Genomic DNA, 17,660 nt, shown 5'->3' on the forward strand with positions numbered 1-17,660 from the left:
TGTGGGTTAAGTAAATAGTTTTATTTGAAAATGTAAGCTATAAACACACGCAGCCCAGATCTGAAGCAGTTTAAATACATGGTATGGAGCGAAAGCAATGAGGTGTCGTGATATTATGTCACAATGAAAAAAAAATTTGAGTTTGATTCCCTTTTCAGCTTGGAAATGTGAAAAGGGGAATTTCTTTACATTATGGAGGTTCTCCATTAAACACATCTGTGACATTTTAAAATGGGACCAATTAAGGATTTCACCATAAAACATTCTCATCTATTGGCTCCGACTTGTCAGCACTGAGGTGGAACCTGCAGCACTTCATGCTTCTTGAGGAAGAGGAGGAGGAGGAGGAGGAGGGGTTGGCGGTTCGGTCCAATCAGGCAGAAAGCAGCAGCCCTGACTGCTTCCCAACACATTAAAGGGCACTGCAGGTGTGTGATTACTACAGGCTCACTGACTCCTTTAGACCACCGATGTCACTTCACAAAGATTGAGGATGATTGCAATGAATCTCGAAAAAAAAAAAAAAAACAAGAGCGACTTTTTTCATTTTTAGATAAAAAATCAAGTAGGCACGGAGTTGGAATAATTCTTTGCTTGCATCCAGTTTTGCAGCGCAGCTTTTGTCTTCGCGGGCAGCGAGGTGGACTGTGTGTGAAGCTAGCGTTGAGCTTGGCGTATAAAAACAAAGTCTGCGGGATAGAAAAGAAGCTTGCGCTCAACTCCGTGTGTGTGTGTGTGTGTGTGTGTGTGGCTGGCAAAGGACGGGATGTGGAGTTTGTCGGAGGGCGGGGTGGGATAAAGAGGAGGTGGTGGGAGATGCGTTGCTTCCTCTGAAGGTGTAGCCGGCTCTCTTACACCGGAGCAAAAGCGTGGCCTTTGCACAGGGGCTTATCCTTTTTCGAGTAGAACGTCTTCCCCTCCAGGTTGATTTGGCAGAGCTTTAAAAGATGAAAGACAGACAGAGAGACAGATTGAGAAACCAGGGCAGAGGAGACAGACTTCACCAGTGCACCGTTTTCAACAGGGCAGAGATTGTAGACATTATTTACTCGACTCGGGAGTTTTCCCTCACAGAAATGAGCGGGAGCCGGAGATCGMGAGACAGACAGCAGGTGACGAGTTAAAGGACAAAAACCGAGGGAAGAGGCAGATTGTGCAGRTGCGGTTGGACGGGGACAGACGAGAGATGTGGGCCGAAGAGAGGAGCCGAATCAATCAAAATGACTTACAGCACAGACGAAGCACGTGTCATGCCAGCTGTAGCCCAAGGCCTCCAGAAAGCGATCGCCRGCATCAATCTTGAAGTCGCAACCATGGCATTTGGTACCGAACATCTTTTCGTAGTCTGGAGAGAGAAAAAAAAAACATGAAAGAATGAAAGAGAGGGAAAAAAATTAACTGTTCTCATCTATGAGATCAGATCAGGACATCTCCATGACCTCCTCTCTTGCATCACTTCACCTGAAAGGGGAGTTCAGAAACACAGATTGTGAAAGCCTTTTATGTTTAATAAAACCSGAGGTCTCGGCTGTTTACGATGATATGTCCCACCAAACAGCCACTTAAAGGAATTGAACCGCGGCGGGAACAACGTGCCGAAGCCAGGCGGCGGCTCCTCTCCTCATCGCCGTGGAAGTTTTGTGGCATTTTGTGCAGCAGTCGGGGATTTTTCTGCACAGTTTAAGGAAGGATTAGGATGGGGGGAGCGGAAGTATTACTCTGGATACTTGACCGGTCTWTGCTGGTCTCTTTCATCACAAGGWCTCTGGGGGGAAGCGTCGGGTTATAATGCTGCTTCTCAGGAGCGAGTGGCTGAGAGCTGCTCAATCCCTGCAAGATGCTGAGGCAGCAGAATGTTTATCAGAGCTAAAGGCGTTATTCAGAATATGAGCACTTGGCTTCCTGGCTTCTGCTCTGATAAAGCAGTCGTGCAACGTCGGGAGCGTCAGCGGTGAGCAAGGAGCCCGCCGCCCCGCTAAATCATTTATGGCATAATGGAAGCGTACGCACCATTCATAAAAGCCAGCAGAGAAATGCATGGTAAACTGGAGCTAAATAGATTACAGCAGATGAAAACATCACACTTTATGATCGACTGCTACGCGCCGCCTAATTCTACGACACAAAAGCTCGGAGCGATGCTGCGCCCGCGTTTTACAAAACTCTCTGACAAATAGCCTGATAAAGGGAAGGGGTGGGTGGGGGGGGGGATAAAAACGTCTTCGAGAAGAAACTGGGGAAGGGATGCGCTGCGGTGAGTTTCTGTTACAAAGGAGGCAGATTTGAAGAAAAACAAACAGTGAGAAAGTCCTTTGTTCCACCCAGCGGCTGCGTTTCTTCTGTTCTGTGGCCTGAACTGCTTCCTCCATCTGAAGGGAAAAGATCAAACATCCATCACAAAGTCAACGCTGTGTGATGGCGTGTCAGCCCTCCTCACTTCACCCGCCGATTTATCACCAGTAAGCATTTATAATAAATATGTAGAACCGGATCCGGGAGTGAAGCTACACGGGTTGAGATGTTTCTCAGTTGGCAGTGGAACTAATCAATCTGTGCATGCAGATTTTCAGCACTTTTTTTTTTTTTTTTTTTTTTTTTTTACTTGTTTGCCAAAGCTTTGTATTATGTTGCTGTTAAATGGAGTCTGTCTTTATCTCCGATTTGAAAATAAGCCTCCTGTTACATTTTTTTTTCCTTTCTGAATGTCACTGTCTGTTCAGCTTATCCTTCCACCTCCCAACAGATCCACCAAAACCCACATGCGGTGCTTTGAAAAAGTATTTATACCCTTTGAACTATTGCACATTTTGTCATGTTAGAAAGATGAGAAAACATTTGCATCCCACGTGTGTTTGTTCATTATACTGAGAAACAAAAAAACAAAAAAAACACTTGAAGCTTAGTCACACCGGATGACGAGCATCACTAATCATATCCTGCYGTAGATCCTCAAAAGGATTTCAATCTGAACTTTGACTGGGCCATTTCAACACACAAATAGGCTTTTATGTAAACCATTCCATTGTAGCTCTGGCTAAAAGTCGAGAGCCCGTTTAGCACATCCAGACGTTTYAGATGCCAATCAAAAAAGCCAGAGAAGATAAACACCTCATAACATAAACTAGAGTTTTATGTGTGACAAACCTTAAGCTAGCTGCTGGAAGCAACAYTAAAAGAGCAACGTGTGGCTGCGGAAAGGCAACTGGACGTCACATCAGAGCAGAAGAYTCCGTGTCCTACATAAATGGAGCCAAAACGGAAAGTAAACTTTCCTCGGAGCCCTTCAGCGGTGATCGAGCAGAGCTGAGGCAGAGCAGCTGCAGCCAGACTGTGCTGATTTGCATACCCACACGTTAAATGAGGTAACGCTGGAGAGTCATTCAACATCTGAGCCATTTTAAGCCATAAAGGATCATTTTTTGTAAAAGAAAAAAAAAAAACGCAAGTTTGATAAATGGAGACCCGCTAAATAACCCCAACACTTGAGCAACAAACATATTTAAACATGCCATTAGCCAAGCATTCCCGTTGCAACGTTCCTAAAAGGATTTCAMATTTTTTATATCGGCGATAGACGCATTAACGTTTTATTTTCTCACCCTGTTTTGTGGAGATGGTTACATCGCATATTAAGAGAGGACATGCATCATAGGGATCACTTTACCGAGGCACGAAAGCAGCAGATGTGGCTGTGCTTCTATTGACCATGTAATCGCACAAATTGGAATTAAGAAAATAAATCTGCAAAATTGGAAACACTGATTTTGGGGGGGAAAAAAGTCACATTTTTCGCTAAAAAGTTTTGGCTAAGATGAGATTTTTCCGCCGTCTCAAAATCAGTGTGATCAACAACCGATTGTCATTACTGGTGGAAATAACACTCGGTTAGGAGGACGACGGCGTGGCATGTTTTTTTAACGATTCACGTGTGATTTCAATTGCATTTTTTTATTTAATTGCGAAATTGTGCTTTTTCGACATTAGCAGAATATCGACAAAGGTTTGCACACATTTGGAATAGAAGCCCAGCTTGTGAGTGTGAAGATGTTTGTGTGTGTGTGTCAGATGGACCGCTGTCGTTGCCACAGCTGGACGCTGAACCCAGGGTGCGCATTGTGTGCTGTCCGGTGTCTCACCTCTCTCACAGTAGGGCTCGCCCTCCTCCATGTAGAAGGCCTGGTTCCTGATGGGATTCTTACAGGCTGCACACTTGAAACACTGAACGTGGTAGGTCATCTTCAGGGCGTGCATGATTTCCTACAAGCGGATGAAAGATTTGCATCAGGCCAGCCGTGGGGAACATAATCTCCTCGCAGAGCAGCAACTATCATTTTTCCACATTCGATGCATCTCCCGTGTATTAACGGATTTCGCGCGGATTTTGCTGGCTTTACCCCTGTTATTATCTTCTTGCACTTGGCACAGTTGGGCGCGTAGCGGTTATCGTGGCACTTTGTGCAGTAGACGGAGCCCCTTTCCTCGAAGAAGCCGCCCTCCTCCAGGACCGCCTTGCACTGGGAGCACGTGAACTCCTCTGGGTGCCAGGAACGCCCCAAGGCCACCAGGTACCGACCCCTGGAAAACATTCACATTGCATCAAAGTTCACTCCAGAATCCACTGCAAAACAGAGATGCACTAACAATAGCAGCCAGCAGAAGCCCAGTGATCTCTGTAAACAAAAACTAGGCATGTTTTCAGCTCTCCTAAGCGCTCTGTGTCTTTGCATGTTAAAGAACAGCTCCTCTGTTTGCTTGCAGAATAAGAACTAAGGTCTCTCACAGAGATGACAGGATAATCCTTGTCCTCTGTGATAAAAGATGTCTCCAGACGCTGTGAATTATGCTGACGGCCTTAATTTGCAGCAGACACGCAGCCCGTCGTTGTGCATATTAACCACCTTAAATTATTCATCATCTCAAACAGGACTCTGGAAGGAGCAAACGGCGACATTATTCCAYGGCGCAGACGCCGTGGGCACRGAGTTACCTGATGATTTTGTTGCAGGCGCCACACACCGGGGTCCTCCCGCTGTCTTCGGGCGCCTGCTGCGCTGCCTGCAGGATGGAGCTGCGGTTCTGCATGGGCGTCGGCTGGACCGGCTGCTGGTGCTGGGTCACCACGGTGCTGGTTTTGTCCGGCCGGTAGCGATCAGCAAAGTTCGGGTCCGTGACCCACGGCGGCCTGCAGGAGGGACCGGAAGTCCCCGCTGCCGCCGCTGCCGTTTTTGAACCTGGGGTCGGATATACGGGCRATTTTAGCGAGGGGTGGGCATTTATCGCTTATCATGATAAACTTCTCGTCGTAAGATTCGATTTATCATTATGATAAATTCTATTTAATGATGTTTAAAAAAAAACTGTCTGTATTGCCGGGATTGTTATTTTTACCATTTCCTCCACTGTTTTATCAATGACAGTATCAATGAATATAAATAAATTTGAAAATGCAGTTACTGTGAGCAGTTTAATGATAAAAAAAAAAAAAAATTTTTTAAAAATCACACTTCTTTATGTGACCGGTGTCTTCAAGAAGCAAATGGGAATGTTTTTCAAAAGCGGTATTTGTGTTTGTGGGGCGACAATTACTGTGACACACAGTCCCAGCTACTTAAAAAAAAAAGACGTAATAACTAGTTCTTATCGTCGCTTTTATCATTACAGCAATATTGCCACAGAAAATTGTGTTAAAACTTTAAAGTCCATCTCGCCCAAACCTAGTTTTAGCTTTGATAAAGCGCTCTCTTTTCAAACGGCAGTCGGCTCATGAGCACCTATTAACACTTAAGAATAATAATCTATTAGCGTAACCTCCCCCAGATGCTGCTGGGGTTCGTTTTATGCATCAGGGGGWGCAGAAACTCACCATCTGGTTTATCTGCGGCTTGGGTCTTGGCAGAGGAAGGAGTTGGCTCGAGGCTGCGGGGAGAAAATGACTAATTAGGAAAAAAAATACAACACACTATGCGCAGTAACCAAGACACCTTCTGATTGAATGTCATGTCAGAATATCAGCATTCATGTCCATCTGTATTGGCTTCTGCATGGTGGAGTTGGAGCACCAGCCTCAATAAGGAGACATGGGAATCACTGGTTTACATCAAAGCATCACTGGACAATTGATTTATTTCTGTAAGAAATCAAAAAGTGGAAAATCTCGTAAAGATTCATGACAAACGGAGTGACTGAGTGGCTTGCAGCTRGTACAAAGCTGAAATCCAGTTTCTCAGGCAATTAGAATATTAAACAAGACGATTAAAAAATATATATTTTTAATAGGGAAATATCAGCTTAGCTGTGCCCAATCTCAATACTTGGCTGGAGTTGTTTTTGGACAAACTACTGCATCAATGTAGCGTAGCATGGAGAGAATCAGCTTGTGACTCTGCCAAGCTAAGGCTGAGTCTGGTGTTTCTCTTGACAACTCCTCCAAATAAGGTGGCAGGAATTGAACTTTACAATCCAAAGAAACATTTTTACTCTTGCTCCTACTAAACACAGCGTCTAGATCAGTAAAACTGACTGTGTTTGACTTCACAATCCTCTCAAGGCTGTGTTATCACTTTTGCTTTCACATCTTTTTCTATACTTTGTCCTTCCACCCAACCTTTCTTTWATATGCCTGAACAACCAGCTTCTTTAACAATGACCTTAAGTGATTTAGCCTTCATGTGAGGGAAGGTCAGCTGTCTTACCCATGACTGTGCACAAAAGCGAGATTTATCTATTGAAATTAAATTTTTCAATAAAATTGCCTTGTGCAATATTACTTTTCGAAGAAAATCTCATCGAGTCATGATAATCTAATTTAAATGCTTAAAATACAACAAATAAAACACGCGTCTTGCTTTTTGAACTGAAACACTGAGATTAACGTTTTGATGACATTCCAGTGCATTAAGATGAATCTGCACATGAAGTTTAAAGTTGAAGAAAACAYACCGCACTAGAGGTTTCTCCAGTGGTGATGAAATAAAGTGAGAGGCTTACGTTCAGTCGTCGTGTCTGCAGAACATTTTCCATGATTATCCAAAGCTTTTGAGAGACAGAATCRCATCATTTAATGTGCTTCAAAAACCAAGGCTGCCCAGCAGATGTACATTCAGTAAAAACTTCCGACTCGAGTTAATAAGAGACGTTCAAAAGCTTCTACTCAAATGAGGGTAATAAGCGGCCCCCGTAAAAAAAATAAATAAATCAGCTGAGTGACTGACGTTCACAGGCAGAAGCGCTGAAACGTATCCTTGGCAGATCTGGATGCAGAGGAGCTCGTTTCAAGCCTGCATGTGAAGGAAATAAAGAGCTTCCCTCATTTCAAAGTTCTGTTACCCGCAGCAAGCGCAACTATATTTCCGACAATCTTCAAACTACGACTGAAGGGGGGAAAAAAAAAAACAACTTCTGAGCCAACACACTGAGCTCTGGAGAGGTTTTATTGTGAGAAAGCAGAAGGGGGGGGGGGGAATGTCACCCTGCCTTAGGCATCACTCATGTTTACATCATCAACTGTGCCATCATGCACCATCCACTAATGAAACATCACGAAATTGTGTCTCATTAGTTAAGAGGAAGCTGCGAACTCAATCACCCTCCATCAAACTCATCCTGTAGCATATCAATCCATGTATTGATTGTTCTGCTTATGAATCCCCCCCCCCCAAAAAAAAAACAAAAAAACACGAACTTCAGACAAAGAAGTTTGTGGAGGTGGGAGAAGCTGCGAGATTTCTTACTATATGGCCGCAAAGAGAGAAAACATAATGCTCTGRTTGGAAAGAAAAACCTTCTCCAAACGGTGTGTTTTTAATAATAAAGGAAGTTGAAACTCAGATGTCTGGAGAAATAAGATGGCTGACAGTGGAGAGGTTCAGGAAGGTAAAGACCTTCTAGCTGAGAAAAATACAGGCGAACAAAGCAAAAGGAAGGCAGAACGAGAGGGATCTCTGGTGGCCAGGTTAAATGAAGGGCAGCGCCTCTTACAGAGCGTTTGGCACGCAGACCCTGGGTCAGCCGGCCTCTACTCCGCACACTGATAGACTGCGCCTTCTGGGACCCAACCTAACAACTCACAAAGCCACGTCCTGGTCAAACCGTGCTGACCTTGGTTTACTCTCCCCCCTGTCTGGCTGCCCTACATGGCAACAGGCCAGTTTCACACAACTTTAGGAGGTTTTGTTAGTTGCGCTTCTCTAAGTGAAGGTCAGAGGTGCAAATTGCTCAACATCCTTGATGGCAGGTTTCTCCCACCTTGAGTGACCTGGATTGTGTTTTCTTGACATTACCGCAGCCTTCGAAATCCCCCACGATTCTCCTCCTGTCAGCAAAAAGGCGCGATGTGAAGCAGGTGCCTTTTCACTGCGTCGGAGATCTTTTTCCCCTCCAATGTGCAACGTTTCCTTTCACACGTCGTTCTGCCTCTTACACCTGGGATATCACATTCACCTCCGTTGTCTAGCTTGCTCTCCTCTGGGATTTAACCGACCAGATCGATGTGGAAAAAAAAAAAAAATTACTGGAGTTTTTTGGCAGCTCATCTGGCAGCAAAAGATGACTTTCTGATCTTTTTTGAGGAGCTATACAAACCCTGACGAGTTTTTCTCTTGTAATGGAGAACTACAATATTATGAGTTTAGGAAAGACAAGCAGGGCAGAGAGGAGAAGCAAAAGATCATGAAATATTTGCCAAAATGTTTTGTTTTTCTACAACTTCTCCTTTTTAAGGCACTTAATCTCAGAAGACTGACTTTTTTTTTTAAATAATGAAGTTTATGATGTGTAGGTCTGTTTTGTTTTTTGGTCAAATGTCTTCACTTTAACATTTATTCATTACAAACAAAGATTAAAGAAATTTCTAAACCTGTCATGCATATGTTAGAATGACCTAGTTAAAGTCCAGACCTAAAATCTAACTGAGACTCTAGTAATAAGTTGAAGGAAAGTAAGCAAATCCAGCAGACATAAGCAACTATTTTTAGGTGATTTCTGGATGCATTCAAAGTGTCTAACCAAGTTAATGACTGATAATTGTTAAACGACTTGCAAAAGTTATTGAACACTTCACAAATATTGGGGTTCAGAACCAAACTATCCAAGTTAAATAGGGCATGGACATATTTACAGCTTGTTTTAATATCTGACAGCTTCTCTTTTTAACACGTACACATAACTAAATGACTGTGGGACATGGCAGGATCGTTTCATGTTTATCTTTTCATTTGTTATCACACACAGTATGATGCTGTGTTTTAGACACACTGGAAAAACTTGCATGTTTTACCTTAACTTGGTTGCTGGTTTTAGGCTTCAACAACCAAGTTTCTCTAACATGTTTACAGATACTAACCAGAGGTAAACATTAGGGTGGAGGTAAAAGCTGTTTACAACATGTAATACAAAACTACCTGTTTATTTAGCTTCTGTATTCACAAGGACTCCTTTTGAACTATGACACCCTACCTTCACAGCTGTCTGGCCTTAGAGAGCTGGCTAGTTAGTCAGCAGTCGCCAACAACAATTATCGTCTTTCAGATCCATTTTTAAAACTTATTCATAAAACATTTAGGGCCGTACGCTTGGATTCCCAACACCACCAAACTGTCACACACTTACACATTTTCTGTGAAGCAGTAAAGGTATTTTAATAAATTTAGATGATTTTGACATAGCTTTAGTGAAAATGTATAATGAGCTACAAGTTTTCCACTATATCTTTACACCTGAGCTAAATAAGGGAGGGTTTGAGGTGTTTGTATGTGCTGCAAGAACACTAAAGCAGAGTTAACTTTGATGTAAATAGTCCTGTCCTTTGTTTATTACTATGTTCTGAATGCCTATAAGTGTTTATTTCGAGGAACAGCAGAGGAGAAGAAGCTGAATTTCCTCACAGCTCACCTCTGACCCGAACGAGTCTGTATCATTTCATGTCTGTGCCCATTTGTTGCTTTTATGCCTGAATGCGCAACAATTTTCTCTTGCGGGAAGCTGTGAATGCCGATCTCAAACCATAAATCAAAAACACATAATAACTTCTACATAATTCTGTCAGCCACGGAAAAAGAGAGAAAAAAAAGTGATGTATACGGAGTTCAAACAATGAGGACAAGATGGGGAAAAGAGGACAGAGAAACAGAAGGTCGTTTTTTTTTAAGATTTTTTATGTTTTAGTTATTAGTGATAACAGCAGGAGGAAAAAAAACAAAGCACAATTTTTTTTGCTTTTCTTTCTTGAAGCTTGATGAGGAGATGAGATGGGTAATGAAAACCTTTAGATGACTGTAAACATGCAAAGAAAGAGACGATTCTAAACCCCAGACATGTAATAGGAGTCCCATCTTCGCACCAGTTTACTCCCAGCAATGCAATGAAATAGCAACTCGTCAAGTCGGAAATTCAAAGATAGACTTTCCCACTAAGGCTCAGTRTGCAAGGCTCCACTTTGGACTTTATCATCTAAACTTTGTTTCTTTTTTTGGTTTCATTTTTTTTTTTTTTTTTGTTCCGTATCCACAAACTTCCTTATTTGTTTTTTCACCCCATGCGTATGTGAAAGGTGAATTTGCAAACCACCAATTTGACAGTTGGATTAATCTTCGCCGTCTTTGTGGTGCGGCTGTCGTGAGCAGGTTCCGTCTCCAGGGGGACTTCCTGGCGCGTTGTCGCTCAGACTTTGATATTGAGGGCACGAGCGGACCTGTCGTGGTGCCAGTCTCTCAGACGGGCGTAACGAGGACTCTGAATCTCAGTGAGGAACTTTTCCCTGACCGGAGGCAAACACAGATATGAAAAACGGAGAGACAGACAAGGAGGAAATGGAGTGAAGGAGAGAAAATGAATAAAACACAATAGTAGATTGTGGAGTAAAGTGAACGAATTGACAAGATGACAGATTAGAGGAAAAGTAACAGGCAAGAAAGGCTACACTGCAAAACAATAAACAAGATTTGCAGAGCAAATATTGTGTCATAATGTGTTTGAAATGTTCTTTTGAGATGCCAAATATTCAGATACTAAACTGGATGAATATCTGGATTTTAGATATTAAAACTAAGGTCAAAACTTTACATTTTTAATTAAATATAATGCRTCCTGTAATCAAACAGAGGGAAAACCTCTGTAAAAAACACACATAATTTTGCATACTTCTGATTACTTTCCCAATATGTTTCCAGTTACCCTGTGGATACCAAATGCCTATCCCTTTGTAAATTCTTGTTCAGCTTCTCCAAATGCATGCATGAAACGATGCAGAACAATTATTTAGCTGCTTAAGAGTTCCCCACAAGACTGTCAGCAGCCTTTACAAGATAAAGAGTCATTTTTGACCCCAAGTCCAGCAACATAAAATACGTATGCTTGAGGTCACAAAATCTTTTGTTGGAGATTTATCTCCAACAAAAGATAAATCTCTGCCAAAACACATGAGTTCCAATTTTTATGCTAAAGACTTGCCACTTTTCCTCTGTGCTTCAGTTTTTCCTGACCCAGTGGGACTAAAAATCTAAAATCAATTTTTTTTTCCCCTCATTAGTTTTATATTTTAAGACATTACTCACTCAGACTTTTTCATTTTTGGCCAGAGCCATTAAGAGCCACTGCGGAGGCCCCTAAGAGCCACTTGCAGCTCAGCGTCAGGTTGCAAAGCCCTGCCTTAGAGCCTCTTTAGGATTATTACAGACATCGACATTCGTTATTGAAGCATTACTGCCAAGAGTGGAGAATTTCCTGAAATCACATCAACTTTTGAGACATTCTGCAGCTCGAGTACCATCAATGTTCCCAAATTTTTCAAAAATAAGTTTGGTTTTACACCACAATACAAGTTGATCAATGTTATAATCAAATGGAGCTCATCACAACTTATTATTACCCCCACTGATGATCCTACTTMACTTTCAAATTATATTTCTACTTCAACCAATCACAAATGTTTAATACTGGATCATTTCAATCAATCAAAACAACTAAATTACTATTTTCAGGTTTTTCCACCGTTTATGAAAAGCAATAGTCCAGGAAGAATTTTTAAAAAGTGCCATCTCTTCCCATTTGCAGTCTGCATGCAGCTGAAAAAGCTTTTAATTCTAATAGTTACATTTGCTAAGACTAGAGAATGTAAAATATGCCAATGAACAATTTACTTGCAAAAACAAACGTTTTCAGTCTACATTAAGCAACATACCAGACTCTGTTCTGAACAGCACACATTTTTCAAATGCCAAAGGATAATGCATGCACAACGCTCATGCCACCTTAAGCAGTCAAATCACAACGAGCTACTAATGGTAGATTTAAAAGTAGAGATGCGTTTAAAACAAAACGCCTGAATGAAAGCTTTTGCAAAACAAACCGGTGCACAAACACAAATAGCCGTGACTGTGATCAGTTTACCTTGACCTCTTCATATTCTCATCATCTGGGTCCTGCACTGAGAGATCCAGGAAAGATAAGGATATCAGACAGAGCTCACCTACCCTTTGTTTTATTCAAAGTAGTCATAAAGATGAATAAGACGCTATGCTTTCTACCGTTTTCTCCCATTTTTCTAGCCGACATGTCAGGGAACTGACAGATGTAAGGCAATAAGTTCATAGCTGTCACTGTAGACATCTGGAAATTGGTAAAAAAAAATGGACAAAGCTGCCATCTGCCTTCCTGTGTCACTCACTCATCTGTCACCCTCACCGAGAGCCTCTATGCTCACATCACATCAAATCGGCAGCAACCTCCCTCCTACATGTGATCTCTGCTTCCCCTTCACACCCGACCTGTCCGACTGTCCTGTCCGCCCGGCTCAGGCTGTGACTTACTGAAGTCGGTGCCTGTGAGCTGGGCCAGGATGCGGAAGGAGCGAGACTGGGTGGTGCCGGTGCGGGGCTGCCAGTCCTCGGTGTCCTCGATCAGCCTCTTCTTGCTTCGGTCGTTGGGGATAAAACAGGGCACGTTCTCCACCCTGAGGCCGTGCCTGCACACACAGGCAGCAGCAGCAGGAGCAAACAGCAGGCATGGTTAACACCACGCCGTCTGAACAGACCCACACCATGCAGCCATTTATGCAAAAGATGCGCTTTGCACGCCACGGCTCACATTGCATTAAAAAGCCGATAGAAAAATAAAAAATAATATACTAAGGGTTTTATTTTTGATAAACAACTTCAAAAGCTGCATAAGAAGCTTTTTATCCCCCCCTCTTTCAATCATCTTTCTAACATAGCTCTAGGTCAACTGTAGCGTACATTCATCAACAAGCAAGACGAGGGGAGAGGATGAATGCTCACTAATGAATTGCCATCTCCATCCTGTAAACCAATGCACCAAAGAGCATCTGCTGCTCGCTATCTTTTCATAAACAACCTGATCATAATAAGCTACTGAGCTGACAAACCAGCCTGCATGCAGCTGCCTCTTACTTGGACTGTTGGTATATATCATCATAATAAGTGGCTTCGCCCCTGTGGAACAGACCAGAAAACAAATAAGGACACGAAACGAGAGGAGAGTAAATGGTATGCGATTTTGATAGAGCAAGAGCCGAAGCTAAAATGAAGCTCGTTTCCCTTTCTCCTAAAAACAACGGAAATAAAGGAAGAAATTATTCATATTTACAACGTCTGTGTTTTCAGAGGGAATAATCCGGTACCGATCAGTTAGTGAACGTGATGACTCAACACTCCCGTCTCTCACTTCCGATGTTTGTCATGGTGCTTCGCGTGGTTAAGTGGCGCAGTTGATGAGAGTCATGACCCTTTGATTGTAACGTCATAATCATGGGCATAAATGCCAGATTAATTTAAGTCTTTTAAAGGTTTATATGAAATGTTTTTTGAGCCAGGGTTGAATGATGATACAAAAACAAGCTCGGTTAATTTAAAACAAAAAATAGAATCCAGTTTTAATCCGTTGTGAATTGAAATATTGCACATACATTCTCAAAAAGATACAGACTTTTATTGTAATTGTCCAATAGCAGGTTGTTACTGGATGCTTTTTGTGGCCAAGTTAGAGGACATTTATTTAAATATTAGTGAGGGTGCTCAAATATTTGAACATGTATGAATAGTATTGACCCTATGTGGTTTAGAGAAATTTTATGCAATCAGTCCATCAAAAACTCAAAAAATCTCACAATGTTTTCATCTTCTAAATAAAATGAACAATAAAACTTAAAATCAATTTTAAAAAAAACTTTAGAAGCTATTCTTTAAATTGATCCAAACTGGTCATTCAAATGCAAACTTTAAGTACAGGACTGTAAAAATCCAAAGCATACTAACTTGTCAAGGACTTCCATCTGTGAAGTTAAAAGAAAGGAGGAAAACACAAAGTGAGAGAAAGAGGTCAGAGCTCGGCTTGAGGGAGAGGGAGGGAAAAGAAACTGAACATGTCAATATGTGACGAAGGCCAAACACAGCAGAAGATATGCAGATAGCACGCGAGAAGTGACACGAGACATGCTGTTATTGTCAACAAGCTCAGAGAGAGAAGGACAGCATTGTTTGTCAAATCATCTGCTGTCACTCTGACCCAGAATGAATCAGAAGACTGGCACAAAACCTTTGGCTGTGCCACTCCTCTTGTCCCCTTTTGCTTTTCACGGGGATGCAAATTGATGTTTCTGCCAAGGAAAAACAACAAAAAAAAAACCTCCTGTGCCTAATTTCCGTGCCGACGGAGTTAGTCAAATCTTTGTTGTACTCCGAAACCCCGTGAATAATGAGAAATGCCACAGCGGTGACACATGATGTTGGTGTAATCTCCACAGAGGAAAATAAATCACAAAATCTGTCTTTGCGCCCCTAACCTGGGTACATTACGCATCCCATTTGCACTCATCCAGTTTCTGTGGAGAACATCTTAAGAAAAACTATCACTAGTTACTGCAGTTACACATGATTTTCAAACTCTCTATTCAGTCTGTTTAGAGTGCAAATAAAGCTGTGTGAGAAGTCAGAGTTTACGAGTGGGGCTAAATAAAGAGACGGACCATATTTCAATAGCAGCTACAAGCAGAGCACCACCATTACCCAAATTACTAGAAGCGACCAATCCTTTCCTTGAAGACTCTTCAATGTCACGCAGCCACTTTTAGAATTGGTTAGGATTTGAGTTTATTCTTCTAAGTATCCTTGAAAGATATTCAGGAGAGAGTAAATGTAGCTGAACAGGAAAAAATGCTTCAAAGAATTTAGTTTCTTTGAAAAGGAGAACAGATATGACGTTGAAGGACAGACTGTTTCAGCGTCTTTGTCTTCTTGGTATGTCCATATGTCCATTTTGTTTGACAAGTACTTTAATTTGTTCTGAAAGTCTGCCTGCCTGAATACATATGAACACGCAGTGTTATGAACAAGAACATGCGTCAGTCTCAATATTAACACAGTGTGAGATTCTGCTACTGAATGAGTTTATATTAAAGGGTGGAGTTTGATGTAAAATCTACATTTTTGATCTTTGTATCATTTTATACTGTTAATCCCTCATCAAAAGCATTCCTGGAGTGTTGCTTAGATTTTTTTTGATGCATGTTTGAGAAACGGACTAAAAAACACCATCAATTGGAGTTGTGAGTCTGCTGAGCTCATCATACAAACTACTTTTGCTCCTAAGAATGGATGTAAACAGCATCACAGAGAAGCACTGTTGTGATGTTGTACTGAAGGTGTAGTGTAGGAAAGAGAAGAAGCTTCTTAAAAGAAACAGAGGCTAAATTTCAAGGCGACATCACATTTTTTTAAAGTCATGTTGGATGGATACAGTACTTTCAACTGAAGGTAACATAGTTACTTGATTGTGCACCATGCGCCTGGAAAATACATAAATACATGAAGGGTTTGTGCACATCTTTGCCAATAAATATAGATAGTGCTTCCAATAGACCACTGATTCAATTTCTGGTGGGTTTTGTAAAGTTTTGCCATTAATCAACAATAAGAAAGCCAAAGTATTTACAATCATTTGTAGTGAATGTAAAGGAGACTACATTCACTGCAACGACGACTCATGGGTTCTATCCACATTTTAGGTTAAATTAGCTTTTTGTCTTCGCTGTAAGGATGTATTAAATGGAGCATATTCCAGCAGCAAGTGGCACTAAAACTCCAAGGCTATCAATCTAAAGCACATTCAATGTTTGCCATCTGGTGGCAAACTTATTACGTTGAGTTGAGCAGTGAGTCAGCATACATTAGCTGTGTTTATCTACTCTGTAATGTTTTTTACATGGTGACATAATTTTGGCAGTACACAGCAGCAGTGACTGAACTACATTCTCCTCGATACTGAAGGAGTTACTTTCTCTTTTTAATGAGACGCCAGAATAATGAAACTTCAAAAAAAAAAAAAAACACATTAGTCACATTGCAGCTCTGAAGGTAAGTGCGCTCGTTTTTTTCCACCTACCCATTCTGAGGTTGCTGCATGCTGGCGAGGCCCGGCGAGTGCGTGGTGTTAAGCTTAGGTGTGTAGGCCACAGGTTTAATAATGGGTCCTGAGTTAGTGCTAGCACCACCTGCTGTAAATGGCCTCGCCATCTTGTTAATGGTTGTGCTTGGGGCAAAGGAGTACTTTGGAGGAGCAGAAGCCGAGGAAAGCGAGCCCTGCGTGGGTGTGGGAGAGGGAGACAGTGCAGCACAGGGCACAACATGCAGTTAAGACATTTGACACGCACAAAATAAAAACAACAAAAAAAAGGTCTGCTCTTGCACAATCCCATCAAGTTTTTTTTTGTTTTGTTTTTTTCAGTCTCTCAGCAAATGATTAGAGTGTACTCCAGCTGCAGCAGCAGCGGCTCTGTCAGAGCCTGCAGGCTTTTCTCCACACAGACAGAAGGAGCGCTTAAGAAGTGCGGACACTGCTATTTTATTTGTGTTGGCTGTCAGCCAGGAGCTGGCCAAAGTAATCTGCTGCTGCAGTTGAAATGAAAATGCTCAAAGTGAGAATGTGTCATGTATAACCATCATCTCTCACTAATGAGATTTCTAACCGAACATTATGTGTGGAGTGCTGAACGCCTACTAAAACGGAACATTGACTTTGTGTTTGTATGTGCCAGCTGCTTTACCAACACAGAACGGTTCATGACTCCATTGTGCTACGAAAAGTGCAATCAGTTGGTCAAAGTAGCTGTCAAAAGGCCTCACAAAGAGACCAAATGAATCAATACTTATTCAAGTGTCGGGGATTGTGCAAGGTGTGACAATCGAAACTACAGTCACTTCCGCAAGCGCTTGGTCCTCACTCGCTGGTGTTTGGCTAATGCACCGTGCATGTACAATGCAGGTGATTCAGATTCGTTTAAACACAAAGTGGCATAATACAGCCTTTAATCCAAGAGCGAGTAAAGATTACAGGAAGTTTCCCATTTAAAAACGATCCATGCCATTACAAACCATCCAGGTGTTCACAAAGGCGTCAGCTCACTGCTAAAGATAAACATGTTCTTACCTTCCTCTCTTCACCTCCTTTAAGAGCTCTAAGGAAAAAAGAAKAGAAAAAAAAATCAAGATGTTAGTCTTTCTTTGACTTACGTTGATCAGCATCAACATGAACTGCACTGAAATAAAATCAAAAGTGAAAAAAACTTTAAGGTGTTCACTTAAAAGTTGTAGTAGTTAGAAATGATATGACAGGATCACAGTAGAAGATCAGGGTCCATATGAATCATTTAA

General features: G+C 41.8%; 1 protein-coding gene across 3 annotated transcripts in view; it reads right to left on the bottom strand.

The window, feature by feature from the left end:
* pdlim7 (PDZ and LIM domain 7) overlaps positions 1–17,660 on the bottom strand; it is a 39,514-nt gene continuing 21,854 nt past the window's right edge. For all 3 annotated transcript variants that reach the window (XM_017307191.1, XM_017307189.1, XM_017307190.1), the window contains exons 4-11: positions 17,437–17,464; positions 16,393–16,589; positions 5,864–5,916; positions 4,988–5,231; positions 4,395–4,575; positions 4,137–4,257; positions 1,230–1,345; positions 1–938 (exon numbers count right to left, since the gene is read on the bottom strand). In XM_017307191.1, coding sequence (XP_017162680.1) covers positions 852–938; positions 1,230–1,345; positions 4,137–4,257; positions 4,395–4,575; positions 4,988–5,231; positions 5,864–5,916; positions 16,393–16,589; positions 17,437–17,464 — 1,027 coding nt within the window. In that variant the 3' untranslated portion in view covers positions 1–851. The remainder of the gene's footprint in view (positions 939–1,229; positions 1,346–4,136; positions 4,258–4,394; positions 4,576–4,987; positions 5,232–5,863; positions 5,917–16,392; positions 16,590–17,436; positions 17,465–17,660) is intronic.

Source organism: Poecilia reticulata, linkage group LG10, assembly GCF_000633615.1.
Source record: "Poecilia reticulata strain Guanapo linkage group LG10, Guppy_female_1.0+MT, whole genome shotgun sequence".
NCBI classification, from domain to species: Eukaryota; Metazoa; Chordata; class Actinopteri; order Cyprinodontiformes; family Poeciliidae; genus Poecilia; species Poecilia reticulata.